Source organism: Bison bison, unplaced genomic scaffold (assembly GCF_000754665.1).
Source record: "Bison bison bison isolate TAMUID 2011002044 unplaced genomic scaffold, Bison_UMD1.0 scf7180017864289, whole genome shotgun sequence".
Taxonomy (NCBI): Eukaryota; Metazoa; Chordata; class Mammalia; order Artiodactyla; family Bovidae; genus Bison; species Bison bison.
In genome coordinates, this window is record NW_011494861.1 from 2,543,508 (window position 1) to 2,566,539 (window position 23,032).

A 23,032-nucleotide genomic window follows, 5' to 3' on the forward strand; every position below is an offset into this window, starting at 1 on the left:
CTCAGCTCTGCCACTGCCACCTGGAAGCAGCCATAGGCATCCATAAGCACATGAGCCAGGGTGCATTCCAGTAAAACTATTTATGGACACCAAAATATGATTCTCTAATAATTTTCATGTGTTGCAGAATATCAGTCTTCTTTCAATTATTTTTTCAGTCATTTAAAAAAATGTAGAAACCAGCCTTAGCCCTTAGGCCTGACAAAAACAGGCAGCAAGCAGCTCCTTGCTGCCCCAGCTCTTCATCACGTTTATTGCTTATGTGCCAGTTGCATGCTCATACTCCTAAGTCAGTGCTTGTCAGCAACTGGGACTGACCAACGCAGACTGGTCTCAATGCAGAATACAGCCCGGTCATGATTCATTCTGTCCGTACCTGGCTAAATCCTGGCTCTTCTGAAAGGTGGGACCCACCTGAAGGTTAAGGGTGTTTTCTAACCTGGAGCAGCTTGCGGAGTCACAGGTGTTCTGTAAACTCTGGTTGCAGGGGTATACCCTGGCTGACGAGGAGGAGGACCCTCTGATTTACCAGCATCGAATGCTGAGGAGCGGCCAAGGTGATGCCTTAGCCAGTGGACCAGTGGAAACGGGGCCCATGAAGAAACTGCACGTCAGCACCATCAACCTCCAAAAGGCAAGTCCATTGTGTCCTGGGGGACTTGGAAAGGAGAGCCCTGCTCTTGTTGCTTGTTTGAAACTTTCAGCTCTTGCTATCTTCTGTCTAAAATAACCAAAATCCAAGCATTTTTCTGAAAATCTGGATACCGTGAACTTAGGTCATTTTGTCTTTCTCCAAGTATCTGAAGTATACAGTTTTTTAATATAAGGAAAGTAAAGAACAAGGTGTCCTTTTATGTTCCCTTGGAGCTTTGGCGGTGGAACTTATTTTTTTTAATAATTTTATTTGATTATTTTATTTTTGGCTGTGCTGGTCTTTGTTGCTGTGCGGGCTTTTCTCTAGGTGCTACTCTCTAGTTGTGGGTCACGGTCTTCTCATTGCAGTGGCTTCTCCTGTTGTGGAGCACGGGCCGTAGGACACGTGAGCTCAGTAGTGGTGGCTCATGGGCTCTGAAGCATAGGCTCAGTAGTTGTGGCGCATGTGCTTAGTTGCACTGTGGCACGTGGGATCTTCTCAGATCGGGAATCAAACCTGTGTTTCCTGCATTGGCAGGTGAATTCTTTACCACTGAGCCACCAGGAAAGCCCAGTGGAACTTGTTGCAGTTTGCATTCTCATTTTTTACATGAATAGAACACAACCAGTCAGCCTTGTAGTTAGCACTGAGACTGATGCAGGCTCTTGAAAGCAGTCCTTCAGAAACTTCTCAGACTCATTGGGCTTAACCATATGCTGGGGAACTTGTTAAAATGCTTGTTCTGATTCAGGCTGAAGCTCAGGCCTTGATAGTCTCTATTTCTAATAAGCTCCCAGGTAATGGCTGATGCCAGTGGTCCATGGGACCACACTTTGAGTAGCAAGGATTTTAGATCTCTGCAGGTCAATACTGGATTCTCTGTGCTGACCAAAGCCTGGGATAAAACCAGCTTCTCATCACGTATGCCACCAGCGATCCACTTACAAATAGGCAGTTCAAAGCATCTCTGATGGATCTAAACAGAGTAATCATATACTTCACTGACTTTTAAGTAAATTTATCAGGTTGCTTATTTTCCACATTTTGCATCAGTCTTTAGTACTTCTGGTGACTGAAAACAGCTCCCAGTTTGTATTTCAACGTAGTTTTCTTTCCTTTATTACCAGTTGACCCAAGGCAGCTGCACTTCTGTGCAGCAGCAGATAGAGGTAAAGAACTAGGCAGGGTTGGTCCCAGCTGACTTGGTCTCTTGGCCAAGCCCATAAAGATTTGCATGCAGACCTGTGTGCATGTGCTCACATACAGCTTTGGAACACTGGCCTTTACTCCTGACATCAGCCTTTACCCACATAGGCAACTGCAAAGTAACCACTACTGAGAAAAGTTTGATGATTTAAGATGAAAGTGGTAAAATACCCCTGGGTCAGGAATGATGTTACTCTCCTGTGTGTGTTTTGTAATTGCTAGTCCCAGACCTCAGGAGGAAAAAGGCTGACACCTGGCATTCCCAAGTGTTTGCTGAGGCCACCATGCTAACACCTCACCCTGGAGGGAGGAGCTGGACAAGGAGGCCAGATGCATGTTTCCACCCAGATATTTTCAGCCTGCCTTGGTGCAGAATGTCCTTCCAGCCAGGCAGCTGTCCGCCCTGCTTTAGGAAATTCGCCAGTGGTCTAGTTTGCTTCCAGGAAGTTTTGCCTTTTACCCAGGATTTGAGAAAAAGAAGGCATCTTAGTTTGTCTCACCTGAAAGAACAGATCAAGTTCAAAAACCCTAAGCAAAGTTCTCTACACCTAAAGCTCAGATTCATTTCATCGAAAGGTAAATTGTGCTTCTATGTATTCATGTGATGACAACTAGGGATTGGTATATTTGTCAGTTTTAACCAGCCTTCAAAATAATAATTTGCCACCTCAGTCACCCTTCTATTGGCTATGCTAATAGAGGATTTACATAGTACAGAAAACATAAAAGCCATTTATATATACCTCCAGCATGCCTCCAAGATTCTCAGCTGATTTCCTGTCTTATGGTAATTGATCCGGGCTTACCTTCTAAATGAATGAGCTGGCGTTCCATCAGCGTGCACCAGTGTTACAGATAAGGCAGTCAGCAGAAGGTGGGTGATGAGAGGGAACTGGAGTTTGAACAGTTGCTGTAAAACTCAGAGAATTGAGAGTTGATTATGTTTTAAATTACAAAGCAGTAGGGAAAGGCCATTGTGAGGCACATATCATGTTTGATAGATTGTGCAGTTGTTCACTAAGCCAAAATTTTTTGGAGAGCTGTTTGCTACCATTTATCGAATGGTACGAATGTTAATGATCACAATAACCACCATCTACACTTGTTGGGCACTTCCCATGTGTCTGTCAGACACTGTTGTGAGCACTTTATATGTATTGATTCATTTAATCTTCACAGTAACCATGTGAGTTCAGTGCTGTCATTACCATCTCTCTTTTATGATGTGGACATTGGGACACTGAAAGGTTAAGAAATTTGTCCAATGTCAGCCAGTAGATGGAGGAGCCAAGGATGTGAGCCAGGTATGACTCCAGAGACCAGTCTCTTAACCACTGTGCTGCATTGTCTTTGCCTCACCCAAACTCAGCTTCACATCTTTAGAGGGCGAAAGACATTAGTACTACTTCCTTGTATATGATTGACTTTTAAATACCTTGTAATATAGTGCTGCTATGCAGAGACTCACTGTGTAGGGTGGAAACCAGCAGTCTGTGGATTGAAAAGCACTTGGTGTTCCCATTTCATTCCACAGAATAAGGTCTAAAAGTCTTTGGTATCTAGTGTCACTCTTCTTTTAGTTCAGGAGTTCTCATTGTGTCAGTGAGAATCGACAAAAATTTTTAAGCTGTCTCTTACAGTATCTCTACTTCAGTTTTTGATGTACAGTAATAGTTGATGTACTGTCACTTATTGGTAACTCGTCAAAAGCTACAGCAGACTTCTGTTTCATCCCAGGAAAATGGTGGGTTGGATTAGTGGTGGTCAGGTTATGTAGCACACACAGGTCTCTTTCACTCCCTGGACGACTTCCCTTGAGAACTTCTGCTCTAACTTATCTGATCCTCCCTTAGTTTAGGGAGGATTGACCTGTCTGTTCTGCCAGAAAAATCTTTTAAGAATATATTTTAGAAGTTAAAGATTTAGTAGTTAGGGCTAGCCCAATTCAGAGAGAAGTCATTTTGATAATAAGAGCAACAATGTTTTGCTCGTTATTCCAGCTAGACCCTTTAGATGCATTTTTTCCTGGAGGAGGAAGACTTAAGACTCAGATGCCGCATACGAGTAGTTTGCCCAGAGTTTCTTCAGCAACTGAGTGGCAGGGCCAGGATTCCAGCCAGGTGTTTCTAACTTCAGAGTAGCAGACAGACACTCACACATAGAGCACTAACTTGTGCTGAGCACTGTGCTAAGTCTGTTACACATATTAACTTAGTTAATCCTTAAAACACCCTCTGAGGTGGGGACTGTTATCCACACTTTACAGAGGAGGAAACTGAGGCACAGAAAAGTTAAGTAACTTGCCCAAGACTAGGCACCCAATACATTACATAACTGGGATTTGAACTCAAGTTGCCGAGCTGCACAGAATGTGGCTTCTGGCCAGTACCCTCTATTACCCAGCCCCAGGGCCTGAGTCTTTCCATCCACCTCCCTAAGCTGCCCCTACTAGTAACTCTTGGTGCCAGGAGAGCTCAGAGTTTTGAGGAAAATTGAAGGGGATTAACTGCAAAGTAAAAGTTCTATCTGTTCAGCTCCTTTTGTCTCATTCCAACATAGTGCTGTGTCCTCTGGGCTTTGTCGCACTATTGATGATGGTGCAGATCTGAGCATTTCCCCCTCCGTGTGTGACTGCACTGTCAGATGAGCCAGTGTCCCACTGCAGGGTGCCCTGGGCCCTTCCCACACTGCTGGAGGCCATTCTTAGTGTGACGATCCCCATCCACTCTGGGGTTGTGGAGCTCTCTGCTTGGCAGATAGAGTTGAGCACAGATGAGTTGTAAAACAGGCGTTCTCTATATTGTGTTATATTCCAGAGGTTGCTGCTTTTGTTTTATGACTTTAATTAAATATTACTCTTTTGTATTTGTACTCAGGGAGTTTTGTCATGAGAGGTACAATTGTATAAACCAAAGAAGTGGGATAATCATTAGATAGGCGAGGGCTCCTTACAATAGGCCCTCACAGCTGATGGTTTTCCTTTGTCGCCTGTGGTGTATAGGCCTGGGGAGCTGCCAGAAGGGTTTCCAAAGATGATTGGTTGGAATGGCTGCGGCGGCTGAGCCTGGAGCTGCTGAAGGACTCCTCGTCACCCTCCCTGCGCTCCTGCTGGGCCCTGGCACAGGCCTACAACCCGATGGCCAGGTTCGGTGTGTCAGGGCTCCCTTCTTCCCAGCTTCACATTGTGATCAAGAGGACTAGCCTGTAGAAAGCAATATATAATAATTAGTTTTTATTAACAGTAAGAGTAAAAAGGTATTTTTAATTTCGTTAACTTCTGGGGTAAAAAATAAAAAGGCAAATTGAACATGCTCTTATTATAGGAAGAAGATCCATCTTAACCTTGCTAATAGACCTTTCATTAGTAGATTTAGGTCCAAAATTTTAATTACAAAGTCATTTATAACTCTGAAAACAACTATGTAATAGTTTAATATAATCTGTTTCCAGTAGTAGTGATGTTCCAGTTACATGTGACTGCATAAGTCCCCAAGTCTTAGTGGTGTAACACAAAAGTCATCTAAAATTATTTATTCTACGCACAAATCTGCAGTTTGGGCAGGAAGTGTGGGAACAGTTTGTCTCTGGCCCACCCAGTATCAGCAGGGGTATTAGTCCCGGGGCTAGAAGGTTGACCTCCAAGATGGCCCATTCATACATCTGCCAAGTTGGGGCTGACAGTTGGCCAAAGATTCAGCCCTGGCCAGGGCCTTGGTTCCTCTCCGTGTGGCCTGCTCCACGGGTTGCTTGGGCTTCCTCACTGAATACTGTCTTAATTCAGGAGTGAGTGACCGCAAGGGACTGACACATGACACAGAAGTGCGTGGTGCTTGTACAACCTGCCTTGGGGGTCATGTAGTGTCACTTCTGCCCCATTCTGTTGTCAAAAGAAGTCACAAAGACCCACTCAGGCTCAAGGAGAGGAGACGTGGATGCCACTTTTTTATAGGGGAGTGGAAAAAGGAAATGGCAACCCACTCCAGCATCCTTGCCTGGAGAATCCTGTGGACAGAGGAGCCAGGTGGGCTGCTGTCCTTGGGTTGCACAGAGTCGGACATGACTGAAGTGACTTAGCATGCCTGCATACATTGGAGAAGGAAATGACAACCCACTCCAGTATTCTTGCCTGGAGAGTCCCAGGGATGGAGGGGCCTGGTGGGCTGCTCTCCATGGGGTCACACAGAGTCAGACACGACTGAAGTGACTTAGCAGCAGCAGCAGCAGCAGGATAGATCGTAGAAGAATGTGTGGAACAGGAGCTAGTGCTGCAGCCATCTTTGGAAAATAGAATTTACCTTAAAAATACTGTAAATCCTACACAGTGAATCTTAAATAGTCATTGAAAATTTGGTTTATAAAAAGTTGTAACACATATAGATTCATGGTATAATGTATGTGAATAAAATGGAATACAAAATGGTGCAAATGTGGGATTTCAATTAAAAATATGTGTACCTAGGAAAAAGATTATAAAGTAGTACAATAATGATTATCTCTAGGAGGATTTAAGGAGCAATTATTTTCTTTTTTTCATTATTTTCTAAGTTTTTCTACAATGGACAGTGCTTATTTGTAATGAAGCATGATTTCATTAGCTATCTTTTCATTGGCAGGAACCAAAAAAGTGAAGTATTCCATTTCACTTTCATCATCTGGTTTGCTGAAACCAAATGGCTGGTTTGCTCTTTGGAGTGTATTTAGCAGAAATAGAGATGGTCCCTGAGACTGCTACTTGGATACCATGATTTGGTTCATCTGATTTCTTTCAAATATTTTTTAATGCTTAAAAAAAAATTGTTCCTAGGGAGTCTCTGTTTCCATAGTGTGCAGATTTCACATTCTCTATTTCCATAGTATGCAAAAATAGTGTTTCCTCTTGTCTGCTTCAAGTCCTTTTTGAGCACACCCTCATCCAAAGAGGTTTGTGATAAATACACACACATGTGTCTGTCCCCTTAATGCCAAGCATGTTCATTTGGGAGCCACCGTAGCCTTGGAACTAGATCAGAAAGCTTACTTCTTAATGTACACAGGGCTTCTCTTGGTCTTCATGTTACTCTATGAATTTCAGATTTTGTTTTCTTTCATCAGATTCCAAAATTATGTATACATTGAACTGATCTAACCCTTTAAGTATGTAAATAAAAATAGATGTATAGGCGTCAGGTGCTTAAGCCCATACATTATACAGGCATATCCTGTAGTTTCCAACTCCCTCTCCACACATTCACCAAAAGCGAGAGGGTAGGATTGAAGTCCAGATGTCAGGGGTAGCAAACGTGTCCACCCAAGTGGTGCTGTAGTGGTCTTAAATAGTTGTCGTGATTCTGGGAATGGTACCCCTGCTCCCAGGTCTTCCCAAGGCCCCAGCTGTTAGAGGTTTGGCTTAGGGAATGTTTTAAGACTTACGCATTTGGGTTCTGTTTTCTGATGCTTCTCGTTTCTTAAGCTCTGTTTTCACTTTGTTTATGACCACCCAACTAAGGGTTCTGCTTATGTTTTCAAAAGCAATAGCAAATGCCTACTTGTATTAGTTTTCACATTGCCTGAGAAGAAACATCCCAAGAATCATTTGAAGATGAATGTTAACTGAATCTGTTATGTCAGCTTCTATGTTAAAAGTCCCTTTCTGTCCATCCCCTCCAATGAAAAAGAGTGATGCAAACACTGTGGAGACAAGTCATTTTGTTTTGCTCTTCGTTCTCGCACTCCATCCTGCCCCCACAGTTTTCCCTGGACCTGTGCTGAAAAATTGAACAGTCACTAGAGCCACATGTGCTTATTTCAATTTAGGTTAATTAAAAGTAACTAAAACTTAAAATTCAGTTCCTTAGTCATACTTACTACTGTTCAAGTGCTCATTGACCAGTGGCTGCCATATTGGGTGGGGAAGATAGGAACTATTTCCAGCAAGTTCTGTTGGACTGCCTTGGCCTGTACAACCATTATCAGTGCCAGGAGTAGCTTGTTAAGTTGTGGCTTTGTGGCACCAATCAGAGGCAGGAGGGGCATTTCCAACATTTGTCTCCACTCCTGTCTGCCTTCAGGGATCTCTTTAACGCTGCGTTTGTGTCCTGCTGGTCTGAGCTGAATGAGGACCAGCAGGATGAGCTCATCAGAAGCATCGAGTTGGCCCTCACCTCCCAGGACATCGCAGAAGTCACGCAAACCCTCTTAAATTTGGCTGAATTCATGGAACACAGTGACAAGGTGAGCCTGTCAGGGAGCCAGCTGGTGGGAAGAGGGGAAGCACTGCATAACCCACTCTGGCCTGTGGCCTGTCTGCCATTTGTTTCCTATGCTATGGGGTTCTGCTCTCCTCCAGGGCCCCTTGCCTTTGAGAGATGACAATGGCATTGTCCTGCTGGGCGAGAGAGCTGCCAAGTGCCGAGCATATGCCAAAGCGCTGCACTACAAAGAACTGGAGTTCCAGAAAGGTCCCACCCCTGCCATTCTCGAGTCTCTCATCAGGTAGGCCATAAACCCTTTCTCTTGATGCCTGCGTCTCACATGACCTCTCTTCTCCCACTGCCTGGTGCCAGTGTCCTGGAGGCCCTTGGAGACCTCTGCTCTGTCAAATCTGCCGTCGGGACTGCCACGTGTGTAAACGAGTTGTGGTTGCAGGTGGCCTTTCTTGGTACTCTAGCCAGAATTGTCACTTCTGTTGACCCTTAGCACTTGGGCTCCTGTTCCTTTCCAACCTGTGCTTACTTGTCCTGATGAAATCAGCCTGAAGCAGTTCTGTGACCAGAGCGGCCTAGGAAAGAGATTTTATGTCTGGGTTAGACCGCACTCTCTGGCTTAGGAGTAGGAGCTGATTTCTGTGCCTCAGAGACCAGCCAGAGGCAGGCTAGGGTTTTATTGACTAAATATATTGGTACCTGAGTCTTCCTCTGTGGAGTGTGAATGTAAAAGGCAGAGCCATGTCTGAAATCCAGTGGTCTTTTCCTCTCATTTGCTATGTTCTCTCATAAGGTTGTTTTGAGTCTTCTGGGTATGGAAAAAATAGGTTGTTTAATAAATTTTTCACTGTTATGAAATTACAAGCAGCCTTAAATGTTAGCTCCACAGCTCCTAGAGAATTGTTTACTTCCCCTAATGATTATCGGAGAATATTAACTCCGAGATCTAATTATCTTCATGTAAATGCTAACATGGTAGATTATTTCACTACAAATAGTTTAGGAAAACTCATGCAGCTAATCAGGACCTCCACTGTGGCTGAAACAGCCTGCTGTGAGTGGCGCTCCCTTCATTTGTAAGGATAATCAAATAACAAGTTCTCTGCTAGCTCTGCTTTTGAGTAGATGCTAAACTCTGTTCCTTTGAGTGCTTTACAAAGTGACCAAAAAGAAATAGAAGCGTGTTTTTGCCCAAATAAATTGGACTTGGAGAGAATGCTGATTTCTAAAATACCACACAGGAATGTTTATAAATGTGCCATCCTATGGGTAGGCCTCAGTTTCAAATTAGGCAGAAGCGGACACCTTCCTTCCTTCCTTCCGTCTCTGGCTTATATAATGCAATCTTGTTTCAAAACTGGAAGAAGACCCCATAGCTGAATATTGTGACTTAGCATTGAGTAACTAGTTTTTGAACATTAATTTCCTTGCTTGCCTTTTTCTGTTTGATACCTCTCTGAAACTTCCCTCATCCAAGCCCCAGTTTTTTCCATATTTGAGACAATCACTGAAGCATTAGTGTTTATGCAGATATGTAGTAGAAGATGTAGTCAGAGGCCTGGAAAAGTGTTCCAGAAGGTCATTTAACTTCTTAAAGCCAGTGTAATTGAAAATGTTGTTGTTGAGTCGCTGAGTCGTTCCTGACTTTTGCGATCCTCTGGACTGTAGCCCGCCACGTCCTCTGTCAATGGGATTTCCCAGGCAAGAGTACTAGAATAGGTTGCCATTTCCTTCTCCAGTAATTGAAAATACATCCTTGGAATTGCCTGCAGATTGATACTGGCTCTAAGAAAACAAACAAAAACCTCTTTTCCCAGTGAAGCCAGGGCCTCTACACTCTGGTTGGTTCCAAGTCTGGTTCAGCTCAGCTGGTTCGGGTTCAGCTCAGCTCAGCCCTTCAGTTGGTTTCCTGTATCTTCCCAATACCCATCTTTTTTGTTTCTGCTTGTAGCTTTTCCTGCTAAATTTGTAAAACTGCTTTTTCTCAGCCCAATTGCCACGTTATGCCGTCATATTCAGTGAAGAAAGTTTTAAGAAACATCCTTAAGCTGCTTATTCAGAAGTTGCTCTCGGCGTTACCCCAGTCCTCACAGACACTCCTCCCATGGCCCAGACCCTCCTCCACGACTTTGGTTTTGTCTTGGAGGCATTACTGTTCACTAAGAGGTTGGGTTCCCTTCCATACAGAGCTCAAAGCTCAATTCCTGGCCCACCTGTATCACATTGCAGACATCTTACCTGTTTTTTCTACTGCCCAACTCCCTTCTCTAATTTTATTTTTCCTTCTGTTACTTTCTCTTTAGCATTTGTCATTTATTTTAAAGTTTAGTATATACGTTTGAGTCAACTGCCTTAAATTCTTTTTGAAGCAATCAGATTAATCGTACACAGAAACATCTTTGCACAATTGATTCTTAGTTTTTATTTTTGTTATAAAAAGCTGTCCTGTGCTGACAGTACTCTTCTCTTGCTGCTGGATCAATCTGTCATCCTGCCTGTTGAAATTTTTATCCACCTGCTCTAGGACACATTAAATCCACATGTAATCCCCAAACTGGGGCCTACAAACTCTCAACGCTGTTATGTATCAGTGAGTATAACTGCTTATTTGGGGAGCAGAGAGTTAAATGAGTATTTAGGTACTTTGAAACACACGTGCTCCTGTACTTATACATGTGCACAGTTTTTACTTGGTGTATTAGCATTAGGATAAGATCTGGTGTCCTGCTCATTCTTAGTTCATTCAGGACAGTGTAACAAATTACCATAGGCCGGGTGGCTTGAACATCATTTATTTTTCACAGTTAGGAGAAAAATCTAGAAGCTGGGAAATCCAAAATCAGGGTGCCAGCATGGTTGGGTTCTGGCAAGACCCTCTTCTGGGACGTTGGTTGCTCTGTGTGTCTTCCTGGGGTCTTTTTATAAAGGCACTAATCCCTTTCATGAGGGCTCCACACTCATGGCCTAATCCCCTCCCAAAGGCTCCCGTCTCCAAATGCCATCACACTGGGAATTAGCCTTCAAAACATGAATGGGGGATTGGGGGGCGCATCAGGGAGATGCAGATTCTGTCCACAGCACCTGCTTCTCTTTCTCCACCCAAAATAGAAGACAGGGTCTGATCAAAACTGGTGCTCTCACTGCCCAGCCCCTGACATGTTATCCCATTTTAAGACAATTTTCTGATTGAGAAAATTCCAGTGCTTACAATTGGCATCAGCTCTGCCAACTGCCCATCAGTCCTGTTCTCTTTCACACCCTTTGTACCTTCTCTCGTACACCCTGGAGGGTGTGTCAGAACACAGTGCTCTTTCCCTTCAGGAGAGCTGAGCTCTCCTTTTTGTGCTTCTGTCCTCTTGAAGGTAGAGGCTGTGCTGTGCTCACCTTCAAGTCCTTGGAATCCATGTCACCCTGCCCCCGACAAAATGTTTTAAAAGTGACCATTACTGTCAGAACCTGCACCTCTGTGGGTTACCTTCTGTGTTTTCCTTCCACCTGCTTTCCCTCATCTCTCAGACATTTTCCCAGAAGGGTGAGGTAAACCACAGGTGCTGAATTAGAGCTTCAGTGTTTTTGTTTTTGTTTTTGTACGGTGACTTTTTTTTTTTTCAACATTAACCTTGCCACAAAAAGGTTTTTATTTCACTTATTCAATTTCATATCTATATAAATATGAGTCAATTTCAGGAACTATAGGTTTTGATTGATATAGGTACTTTGTCCCCCCAACTATCTTGAGGAATGATTTACAAATATAATTGTATATATTTAAATGTATACCATAATGATTTGATATGCATTATAGAATGATTACTAAGATCAACATAACCACCTCACATGGCTAATTTTTTTATGTGTGGTGAGAATGCTTAAGATCTACTTTCAGCAGATTTCAGATATACAAAACTGTTTTGTTAGCTATAGTCACCATGCTGTGCATTAGATCCTAAAAACTTACTCATCTTATAACTGAAAGTTTGTGCCCTTTGACCTATATCTCCACATTTTCCCATTCTCCTGTCCCCTGACAACAACCATTCTAGTCTCTATTTTTATGAAATCACTTTTAAAAACATGACTTTGCATGTGTGATACTATATGTTATTTGTCTTTCTCTGTCTTATTTTACTTAGCATAATACCCTCCAGATTCATCCATGTTGTCACAAATGGAAGAATTTCTTTCTTTGTGGCTGAATAATAGTCCATTGTTTATATTATATATGTGTGTATATATTTACACACACACGTGCTATTTATTTATTTGTTTTTGGCTGTGCTGGGTTTTTGTTGCTGTGCGGGCTTTTCTCCAGTTGTGGCAAGCTGGGACTATTCTACATGGCGGTGCGCAGACTTCTCATTGCAGTGGCTTCTCTTATTGCAGAGCTCAGACTCTAGGGTGCACGGGCTTCAGTAGTTGTGGCTCCCAGGCTCTAGAGCACTGGCTCAATAGTTCTGATACATGGGCTTAGTTGCTCTGAGGCATGTGCGATCTTCTTGGATCAGGAATTGAACCCATGTCTCCTGCATTGACAGGTGGATTCTTTACTTCTGAGCCACTAGGAGAGCTAAAGTACATTTGGGGCTGTTTCCATCTCTTAGCTATTGTGGATAATACCGCAGTGGACATGGGAGTGCAGATATCTCTTCAAGACAGTGATTTTTGTTTTCTTTGAATATGAACCCAGAACTGAAAAATTGCTGGATCACATGGTAGTTCTGTTTTCAATTTCTTGAGAAACTGCCAGACTGGTATAGTGGTTATACCAGTTTACATTCCCACCAACAGTTCCCTTTTCTCCAGTTCCTTGCCAGCACTTATTATCTTTTGTCTTTTTAATAATGATCATCTTCCCAGATGTGAGTTGGTATCTCACTGTGGTTATGCTTTGCATTTCCCCAGTGATTAGTGACGTTGAGTGCTTGGTCATGTACCCATTGGCCGTTTGAATGTCTTCTTTGGAAAAATGAACTGTTTAGGTCCTTTGCCCATTTTTAAACTGGATTATTTGCTTTTTTGCTATTCAGTCATGTAAGTTCTTTATATATTTTAAACATTAACCCAGGGATTATGGTTTACAGATATTCTTCTCCTATTTTGTAGATTTTCAGTTTTTTTATTGTTTCCCTTGCTGTGCAGAAGCTTTTTAGTTTGAGGTAGTCCCACTTACTTATTTTAGTTCTTGTTGCCTAGAGCCTCCGTTTTCTTTAGTTGTGGGGTATATAGTTTATGAGAGAGAATTACTAGCTACTTCTACCCCAGTCATCTTGTGCTCTTCCTTCTCTTCATCTCCTTCTAATCATTTTCTCCTCTCTCCAAGCAGCACTGTGCCCGCTTCTGAGCATCTCAGATCCCTTGCCTGCTTCAAGAAGTTTCTGTCTGACTGCCTGTCCCATAGGAAGCCCTGCTTCAATATACTTATTCTCTACTCACTTTACTTCTTTGAAAATCCTGATGATCTTGTTTTTAAGGTCAAGTGGGTTCCCAACAATCAAAGGACCCTAGGTACATTAGAAAATAGTCACTTAGAGAATTATGCTTACCTTACCCTGACTGGTTCAAGGGAATAGTTCTTTTTGGGAAAGAAAAATTACTTCCTGAAGGTCAAAATTATTTGACATCTGTGATGACTAAAGATATTTTTTTCCCTCTGTGTATGTAAGTTTGCTCAGGTAGAAAGTAGGAGTGTTGCTTTGCAGAATATTTTGAATCCAGGCAATGGCCCCAGCCTCTGGGGGGGTCAGGTGGGTAGACCAGAGTCTGACCTCATCCAGCTCCTGCTGCCCTTTCTCTCCCTTGCTTTTCTGTCTTCAGCTTCCTGCTCCTCCCTGGGTATCCCTGAAGACTGCAGCACACCCAGAGTCTCTTTCTCATAGCTCACTCTGATTTTTCACTTAAAACTTTTCACCATGCCCTCAGTGGTAATAGTAATCATTTTAAAAGGAACAAGATTTAAAAGAGTTTATTGTGGAAGGAAGAAAAAAACTGAATGTTGAAAACAAACTACAGTATTTTATTTTTACAAAGCAAAATGCTTATTTATATGCAGCATGAATTATTTATTAACCATGGTGCCATTTACTTTCCTGTTTCAGCCATTTTTTTATAGATGAGATAAAAGAGGAAGCTTTTTGATCCCTTTTCTCATAAAGTAAATAAAAATAGATGTATCTGTATTGACTGAGAAAATTTTAAGTCAGTTTTGTGCGAGTGTCCACAGGGACTTATCTTCCCCTCCAGCTGAGCTCCTGCCAGCACTGGGCTTACTCCCTGCCTCTCAGTGCTGTGCCTGATCCAGGCTGAGCAGGGGAGGTGCTCAGAGACCAGTGCAAGGCCCAGAACCCTGGAGCCTCCTCCGGTCAGTTCCAACTTGGGTCCATTCACCTCCAGCCGAACAATTTTTGTCTTTTTTAAAAAAAAAGTGTGTAGACTGAAGGTAATTTCATTGGGTTTAAAAATAGAAACCCCTCACCCCCACCACCCCCTTCACTCCTTTCTCTAACACCCAAGAGAATCAAAGCAATATGGTTCATTTTCTGCCCTCACATCACCTCGGCCTCAGGCAAAATGGCTAAAATGAACTCACAATTGTTTTTCCTCCACAGAAAAATTGTGTGGAAAAGAGAAGCTGCTGCTACGTCAGGGATCACATGCAGGGAGCCCCCTCAGGCCAACCCCCTGAGAAGTGTGTGTTTGGACCTGGTGCATTTGAATACTTCCTCCCACTTACTTTAACATTCTCAGCACCGAGTCCTGTTCTCCTAAGAGACCACCCTCTCCTTGAAGATGATGGGCCACTTCCCGTCCCTCCCCTTTCTAGACTCCCTCCCTCTCCTCTGCCCTTTTCCCAGCCTCTGGTTTCTCCAGTCCTCCTCCAGAGCAGGCCCCTTTCTACGGCTGGAAGTCTTCCGGGCGGATTTTCATCTCCACTCGTTTGAGGGAGTAACTGGAGCCGTGCCAGCCATACCAGGTGATGCCATCCAGGTGCTTGTTGTGCTCCCCGAGGCGATAGTAGACGCCATTGAGGTTGGAGTCTGTGCAGCAGTTGTACCAGTATCCACCTGCGATGGGAAACAGTCAGTCCTCTGGTGTCCTCAGAGACCACTGACACCCTGGGCAGCAGGGATGTACTGAAGCCATTAGGGTCAGTGTCACAAAGGAGTACAAAGCCAGAAAACTGACTGTGCAGCTATAAATCCACTTTCTCCTCCACCAGGACTGTGGCCCTGCCTCTGAACTCCCCGCTCCAGACCCCGACTCTCACCTTTGCGGAGCTGGGCACACTTGTCCAAGCAGTTGTCGTTGTCCTTGTCCTTGGTGCTGAAGGCTGTGTTGTTGTGATAGATGAGGGCGTCATTCCCCACGTCGCCGCTGTAGTTCCCCAGGAAGAGGCGATAGCTGTTCAGTTCATTGCCCAGAACAAAGTGGCTGTACTCGGCGTAGCGCATGTTGCCCTCCCAGTCCTGTCAGGGGAGGCAGAGCCTTAGAAAAACTGGCAGGGCCTCCTGTCATACCACCCTGCCCCTCTTCTCTCTCTCTAGCTGCAGCCATATGTCTTCTTACTGCAGGGAACGTAGCAAGACTTTACTTGTCTGTCTCTAGTTTAACACACTAACCTGGGAATCGGACAGCAAGAATCCTAGATCAGACTTCCCTCCTGAGTCCCCATATGGCTTGATTAGTCTCTCTTTCTCTTCCCCTTCATTCTCTCTTCCGCTGTCTGTGAAGTATAGACCTGAGTTTTGCTGTATCCTACTCTGAGGTGTCATAAGAGTAACTTGAGAATATAGTGACGCTTCAGGGCCTTTAAGGAAGATCACTAACTGACATCAATAAGGTTTGCTTGCAGAGGTCCTTATATCCCAGGCCAGGGCAGGGAACAGTCTTTCAGCCCAGCTGACTATTGGATTCCTCTGCTCTGGCCTGAGTCTGGCCTCTCCTGTACCTGCAGTCTCACTTTTATGAAAAATACAGGGGTAAAAAAAAAAACCTATTCTTCCTCAACTGTCCTACAACCTGCAAGAAAACCATCATAGCAAGTATCCCAGCCAATGGTGGAAAGGAGTAGGAATGACACCCCGGAGTTGTGCAGAGTTGGGCGTGGCAGCCCTGGTCCAGTCCTGGGGACTGCGCCTTGTGCTCACCTGCATCTCCACACGCAGCCGGGTGGGCCGCCTGGAGAGCCGGTGGATGTGGTCATTCCCCAGCCAGAAGTCCCCACGGATGCTGCCAAAGCCCTGCTTGTACTGCTTCCAGTCCCGGTAGAAGGAGACGAGGCCACTCTTCCGTCTCTGAATGATGGTCCAGCCGCCGCCTGAAGTCTCCATGTCACAGAACACCTGGAACGGAGGGGACGCCCTGGTCAGGACCCGCCGAGACAGGCGACAAGCCTGAGCACGGCTTCTCACCTTCTCTTGCCCCCAGAGTTGATGGACATATGCCCTTCCACAGCCACTGGCTCACTAGATAGCAATTCTCCCCAGTATTGGCAAGCTGGGCAGGCTGGTGATTTGCTGAGAAAGATCAGAATTGAGGATGAGAGCAAGTGCACGTAGTTTGAAGGGAAAGCATCCAGGTCCTCTGACATGCTCCCTACATGTTCTCTGTTTCTCCTCCCCAAAGAGTAACTGCCATAGGCCGTGGCGAGACTTCACAGCACGTAGGTTGTGGTGAGAACGTGATCTAACCACATCAGAAGGATTAGTATTTGGTTGGTAGTGATTTGAAGGAGCCAAACAGATGGCTGGACTTTTTCCCCCTGTAAATGGAGTGTTTAGATCGCTCTCTGGTATTTGGTGTGCTTGCGTCCCTGTCTTGAGTTTCCCGCTCTTTAGACTGACTAGCCCTGCTGTCCCCAGCCTTTGAGTAGGTAGAGAAGAGCTGACAACCCAGGCAGTGGGCTGCGACGGCCTCACCTCCAGTTCAGGGCTGCCCAAGAAGTCGTCAGGAGGAAGCTTATATACTCCAGAGATGCGGTAGTTCTTCTGGTAGAGGGATGAGCAGTCGTAGATGGCATCTGCAGGAGTGAGCCACAGGGTGAGCATCCAGGCCCAGGCTCCAGGGCTGGCCGCACCCCTGCTGCATCTACACTGAAAGTTTAAAAGGGAGACTTCCTTCTGCCACAAAATTCATAGGAGTGTTCATTGCTGCCAGTGTCCAGACTTGGGAGACATGGATATCAGGAGATCTGGAATAGGTATGTGTTGGCCTGAATGATGGTAGGGCTGAGAGGTAGGGAAGCCCTTCACCTGAGTTACACAGCAGTACAAATATGCTTAAGGTTTGTGCTGAAGTAAATTATCCTGCTGTGGTTCTAGGGCATGAATTCTGGAGTCTTTATAATGCGTGAGGGCCACTAACAGATGCTACTGTTTAATGGATTCAGCTTCTGGGACAGCAGACCTCTATTCCCAGAAAAGTCATGAGAATCTCAGAGGGTTTGGTTTTATTGTTTCTCTGTTTGTTTGTTTTGTTGTTTTTCAGAGGTAATGGCTACTGCTTACCAGATCCCTTATTAGCAAAGATTTATAATTTTATCTTCTCCACCTTAATTCAACACTGCTCGACAAATGAAAATGCAAACAGTCTAAGGAACCCCTGCAGGCCTTCTCCTGGCACTGTTATTAAAACAAGGAAATGAGAGCTTTGGGCAGGCTGGCTTTCTCCCTCTGGTTGATTTTAATGTTTCCTCAGTTGCCCTGGGGGCTAGTGCCTTACGAGGGATTGTGTCTCCTGTTCTGAATATCAGAGAGCACTGTGGAAGGGACAGCCTTTCCAAATAGGATCAGAAAGCAGAAACCCTCGCCTGGCCAGAAGATGCTCCCTGCCTCTCTATCTGGGAGTTCTTTTTTTGGTGATCACTGCACTCAGCCTTCAAGAAGAGGACACGGTTGCAGATGGTGACTCTTCCATGGTGGGAATTGTTTGAGGCAGAGTGCTTTGCAGAGGGGAAATGGGAGACCCTTGTCTTCGCCATCAGAGTTCTTCACTTCCTGTTACTGCTCTCTCCAAGGGGCTAACTCCTTACAGAATGTAAAGGTGCCCCCACATCTGCTAGTAGAGAAGGGAAGTAAGGAATGAGGGCCTGGGCAGTAGAAGGATGAGGCCCGGCAAGGGAGCTGCAGTTGACGCCCAAGAAGCTCCTTGACCTGTTTGGAGGTGGTTCAGGTCAGGTTCCTCTACCTTCCCTGGTCACCTGCATATCTGTTTCGTCTCACAGACCCAAATCAGGACTCACTTGTCTGAAAAATGACCTGAAAATACCTTTCTCGTCCCAAGCTGAGAGTCAGGAAGTACATACTGAGAAAGTGATTTACACAAAATTTTTAGGCTTAATTTCCAGTTAAAACTTTTTCTTCATTTGAACTAAGGATTACCAGTGACTTACTCTGTTCTTGTATCAGTAAGAAGTGACATATCTATTGACTCTGCTCCTCGTAACTAATAATTTGCAGATATTTTCAGAAAACCAAATTTCTGTCTAAACGAATTCACCTGGCCTGTCTGAGCCAAGCTAAGTAGAAACTAAGAATTGTTTTGCAAAAGAAAAGAGTAGTAAACATATCTTACTTTGGGCCTACTAAAAAATGCAAATTTCAGCATTTCGTTTTCCTGTATGACTAGGGACAATTTTGAGATTGTGGGGGGAAAAAAATAGAAATGTAGAATTGAGGAACCTTGAGGAACCAGTCCTTTTTAAACACAAAGGACTCCTTAGATGCCCTGGGCAGTGTCTGTGCACTTAATTCTGAGCCAATGAGAAGAGTGAGATTGGCCAATAGGACAACCAAGTTCCATTATTGCCCAGCCCACTAAATCCCAGGAACCCGAGAAAACTGTTTTTGGTAAAAACTTTGCTTCTAGAGATGTTATGATTTTGGTGTTTGTTCCTCCTTCCTTGGGACTGAGGGGACAGCCAGTCAGCTCTGGGCAAGGAAATGGACTAATCGGGAATATGTGAGCTCTAAGACTTGCTGTGTGACTCTGGGCAGACCGCCTGATCTCTCTGTGCTCCAGGATGGCGATTCATACCTTCAGTATGCCGAAACATTGCAGGAGTAAAGAGAGACCTGGGTAAATTTACAGCATCTTAGGAATCAAAAGAAATACTTTGTAAGCCTTTGCAAAAGAGAAACTAGAGCTGGTGGCACATACCCAAGAAACTAAATTCCATGAGAAACCCCAGGGAGCATTCTGACCACATCACCTAGAAGCAGGGCTGCAGACGGGAGGCACTCAGCTGTGTGAGCGGGAGGTGGCGAGCAGCGTGAGGCTGCGTCCTCCTTACCTGCTGAGGTCTGGGTGACCGTCTGCGCTGCCTGCAGCTGCATAATGCCGATCTGGTTGTTCATCTCGGAGTACTTGCTCTCGGCTTCAGTGAGCCGCGTCTCCATGCTCTTGGCGCTGCTTTCCAGCTCCATCACCTGCATGACCACGCTGACCCAGTCCCTCTCCTGCTTCTTGCCCAGGTCGCTCAGCAGGCTGCTCAGGTTGGCGATCTGGGCCTGGAGTGCCTTTGCCTCCTCACAGCAGGTGGCTGCGGTGAGCTCTGCTGGGGTCTTGCGCTTAGGGGGCTTCTGTGGCCAAACTGGGTGGCTGACAAAGGCCACGAGGAAAATGCAGAGCCACGCCACGGCCGAGAGAGTCTTTTTCAGCATCTTTCGTGGGCCTGGGTGAGGAAGGAGGTTCTTCCTCTGGGGAACCTAGCTATGCCCAGCTGAGGTGTGCAAAACTGTGGCAGATTAAAACCTAAGACTTTCACTCGTGATGGACTTACCACTTTGCTGTTCTCTCTCTCCTTGCTCTTTCTTAGCCTTTCTCAAAACTCACGTTTCTGAAAGTGCAGCTCAGTTGGGTAGCCCGTAGCTTTTCTTCCCAAGTCTGAATGCTCAACAAACTGAGCATCTTAAATATTGTTTGCTGCTGCACCTCCACCCCTACCATGGCCGAGCATGGCGCTTTAGCCCCTCCCAGCTCATCTGGGAGGGTCAGGTGCCTGTTGAGTGAAGTCAGTGCAAACTTAGGCCAGAGGAGGGGAGGGGAGAGACAGGGGCGCGTCTTTCTTTCCCTGCCTGCACAGTCTCTGGGCCGAGACCAGAGGGCTGAGTTCGTGTGTTTCCAGTTTTGCCTATTAGATTGTGCCCCTGCCAGCCACTGGCTCAGCTCTATCAGTGAGCAGGGCAGGGTCAGAAGAATTTCCAGATTCCATTCTAAAGGTTACATAACCACGGGGTGAGCACAAGGTAGGCAAAGAGAGTGGGGATAAGACTCTCCACTCACCCCGGGAGACCTGTTAATGCAATCCATGCTGTTTATACGCGGTTCTAGTCTATTTTGGCATCCTTCTGAGTGTGCTTTTAACAAGGCTGGTTATTCCTTTCTCTGATCAGCATTCAGTGTTTTACAAAACCTTCTTTTGGCTAGGATCTAATGCCATCTCTCATTTGAATATTTCCAACCTAGAAAAAGCTTTAGAAATAGGAGGATAGAGTAAAGTTCTTAGGAAGTGAAAAAGGACTTTGTAGTTTGTACTCACAGGGTTTACCCAGTTGTCTGTCTTTTTACATACTTTCTCCTTCAATAAGGAGAGGGTCAGTGTTAGCCTCTTGGCACAGGTGTGTCAGCAATGACAGTGGGGCAGAAACGCAGGGCATGATCCCTACAGGACTTGTTACCTGCGTGGGCGTCCGCATGTCCACGGTCTTCAGGCAGATCAAGACACAGGCCCAGCCACAGCCCAGGTTCTGGAAAGTTAAAACATAGAGAAAAGAATCCCCATGGCCTAATAATGCACGTCTAGAGTCTCATTTCCCTTTTCCTGTGGAATATGGTTTCCAGATTCATTATATATGATCTATATCCCTGAAAATAGGGATATTGTAATCTTTTGTGTCCTGTATTTAAAGGAGATTCCTCCTTTGAAAACAAATGGGAAAAAAGACTGGGTTTTCAGCACATTTTAAGTCTTTAAAAAGCTTTTCACTAAGAATGTAAACAAAGGTCCCTCTCTCTGTACATGGTAACTGTCTTTGGAACATACGCTTGTCATTTCCAGGTACAGTTGTGGTATGTTCTGTGGCTATTCCGTGTGGGCCCTTCACACACAAGCGTGAGGCCTGGCCTCAGGCTCTCCTTACTGCCGTGACCCCCAGAGCCCTTTTCTAGTCAGGGCTTCTGCTTCTCCGAAAGTCATTACTTTTCAGGCAGCTGGAGTTACCAGACACTTTTTTTTTTCCCTAGTAAATCAAAAAGGAGGAGTGGATCAGGTGGATCAGGGTTGGTTTGCTTACTGCCTGTCTTCTGTGCCTGCCTAAGAGTGAGGGTGCTGCTGGCGCCCTGTGGCAGTTGTCACTCTGCTCAAAAGGGCTTGTTCAGCATTGGCGCCATCAGCCCACCCCTGCCCTCTCTTGGCATATGTCTGGCCTTAGCTCATGGTGTTCACTTCACTGTGGTGAACCTGGCCACGACCACCAGGTTCACCAGGGTCTGCTAAACTCCACTGGCATCTTCAAGATGATCTCCTACCCAGCAAACGACCCTGAGCTCAAACCATGTGTCACACACTCCTGTGCCGCATCACACGTGACCCTGCCATCTTGGTAGAGAACATCCTGGAAGAAAGGTGCTTTGCAGCTTTCTGGCCAGCTTTCTGTTTATTCTTTCCAGTAGCCACTTCCCCTGCCCAAACAGAAAAATGTTATGAATAGATTTTCATATCTGGGTAGAAAATGAATCAGTTCAGTTCCGTCGCTCAGTCGTGTCCGACTCTTTGCGACCCCATGGACCACAGTGTGCAGGTCTCCCTGTCCATCGCCAACTCCTGGAGTTTACTCAAACTCCCGTCCATCGAGTTGGTGATGCCATCCAACCATCTCATCCTCTGTCATCCCCTTCTCCTGCCTTCAATCTTTGCCAGCATCAGGGTCTTTCCTAATGAGTCAATTCCTTGTATCAGGTGTCCAGAGTATTGGAGTTTCAGCTTCAGCATCAGTCCTTCCAATGAATATTCAGGACTGATTTCCTTTAAGATGGACTGGTTGGATCTCCTTGCAGTCCAAGGGATTCTCAAGAGTCTTCTCCAACACCACAGTTCAAAAAGCATCAGTTCTTCGGTGCTCAGCTTTCTTTATAGTCCAAGTCTCACATCCATGTATGACTACTGGAAAAAACATAGCTTTGACTAGATGGACCTTTATTGACAAAGTAATGTCTCTGCTTTTTAATATGCTGTCTAGGTTGGTCATAGCTTTTCTTTCAAGGAGCAAGTGTCTTAATTTCATGGCTGCAGTCACCATCTGCAGTGATTTTGGAACCCAAGAAAATAAAGTTTTCCACTGTTTCCCCATCTATTTGCCATGAAGTGATGGAACCACATTCCACGATCTTAGTTTTCTGAATGTTGAGTTTTAAGCCAACGTTTTCACTCTCCTTTTTCACTTTCATCAAGATGCTCTTTAGTTCTTCTTCACTTTCTGCCATAGGGTGGTATCATCTGCATATCTGAGGTTATTGATATTTCTCCCAGCAACCTTGATTCCAGCTTGTGCTTCATCCAGCCCAGAGTTTCTCATGATGTATTCTGCATATAAGTTAAGTAAACAGGGTGACAATATACGGCCTTGACATACTCCTTTCCCAATTCGGAACCAGTCTGTTGTTCCATGTCCAGTTCTAACTGTTGCCTTCTGACCTGCATACAGATTTCTCAAGAGGCAGGACAGGTGGTCTGGTATTCCCATCTCTTTAAGAATTTTCCACAGTTTGTTGTGGTCCACACAGTCAAAGGTTTTGGCGTAGTCAATAAAGCAGAAGTAGATATTTTTCTGGAACTCTCTTGGTTTCTCGATGATGCAAAGATGTTGGTAATTTGATCTCTGGTTCCTCTGCCTTTTCTAAATCCAGCTTGAACATCTGGAAGTTCACAGTTCACGTACTGTTGAAGCCTGGCTTGGAGAATTTTGAGCATTATTTTACTAGTGTGTGAGATGAATGCAATTGTGCAGTAGTTTAA

General features: G+C 44.9%; 2 protein-coding genes across 2 annotated transcripts in view; one reads left to right on the top strand and one right to left on the bottom strand.

Annotated features, from left to right (window-relative positions):
- MTOR (mechanistic target of rapamycin (serine/threonine kinase)) overlaps positions 1–23,032 on the top strand; it is a 124,124-nt gene that overhangs the window by 41,087 nt on the left and 60,005 nt on the right. The window contains exons 25-28 of the mRNA XM_010849896.1: positions 488–634; positions 4,842–4,984; positions 7,888–8,050; positions 8,166–8,311. Of these exons, the coding sequence (XP_010848198.1) occupies positions 488–634; positions 4,842–4,984; positions 7,888–8,050; positions 8,166–8,311 (599 nt within the window). The remainder of the gene's footprint in view (positions 1–487; positions 635–4,841; positions 4,985–7,887; positions 8,051–8,165; positions 8,312–23,032) is intronic.
- On the bottom strand, positions 13,018–21,798 carry ANGPTL7 (angiopoietin-like 7). The gene is made up of 5 exons (XM_010849895.1): positions 19,310–21,798; positions 16,938–17,038; positions 16,167–16,361; positions 15,287–15,485; positions 13,018–15,083 (listed from the first exon to the last, which is right to left on the bottom strand). Exons 1-5 carry the CDS (start codon positions 19,677–19,679, stop codon positions 14,914–14,916), a joined length of 1,035 nt encoding a protein of 344 aa, XP_010848197.1. The 5' UTR covers positions 19,680–21,798; the 3' UTR covers positions 13,018–14,913.

Coding starts and splice junctions, on each gene's coding strand:
- ANGPTL7 (XM_010849895.1), bottom strand. CDS start 19,679: ATGCTGAAAAAGACTCTCTCGGCCGTGGCGTGGCTCTGCATTTTCCTC. Junction 17,039..19,309: donor GGTCACCCAGACCTCAGCAG/GTAAGGAGGACG, acceptor TCACTCCTGCAG/ATGCCATCTACGACTGCTCA. Junction 16,362..16,937: donor TGGGCAGCCCTGAACTGGAG/GTGAGGCCGTCG, acceptor CCTCCGTTCCAG/GTGTTCTGTGACATGGAGAC.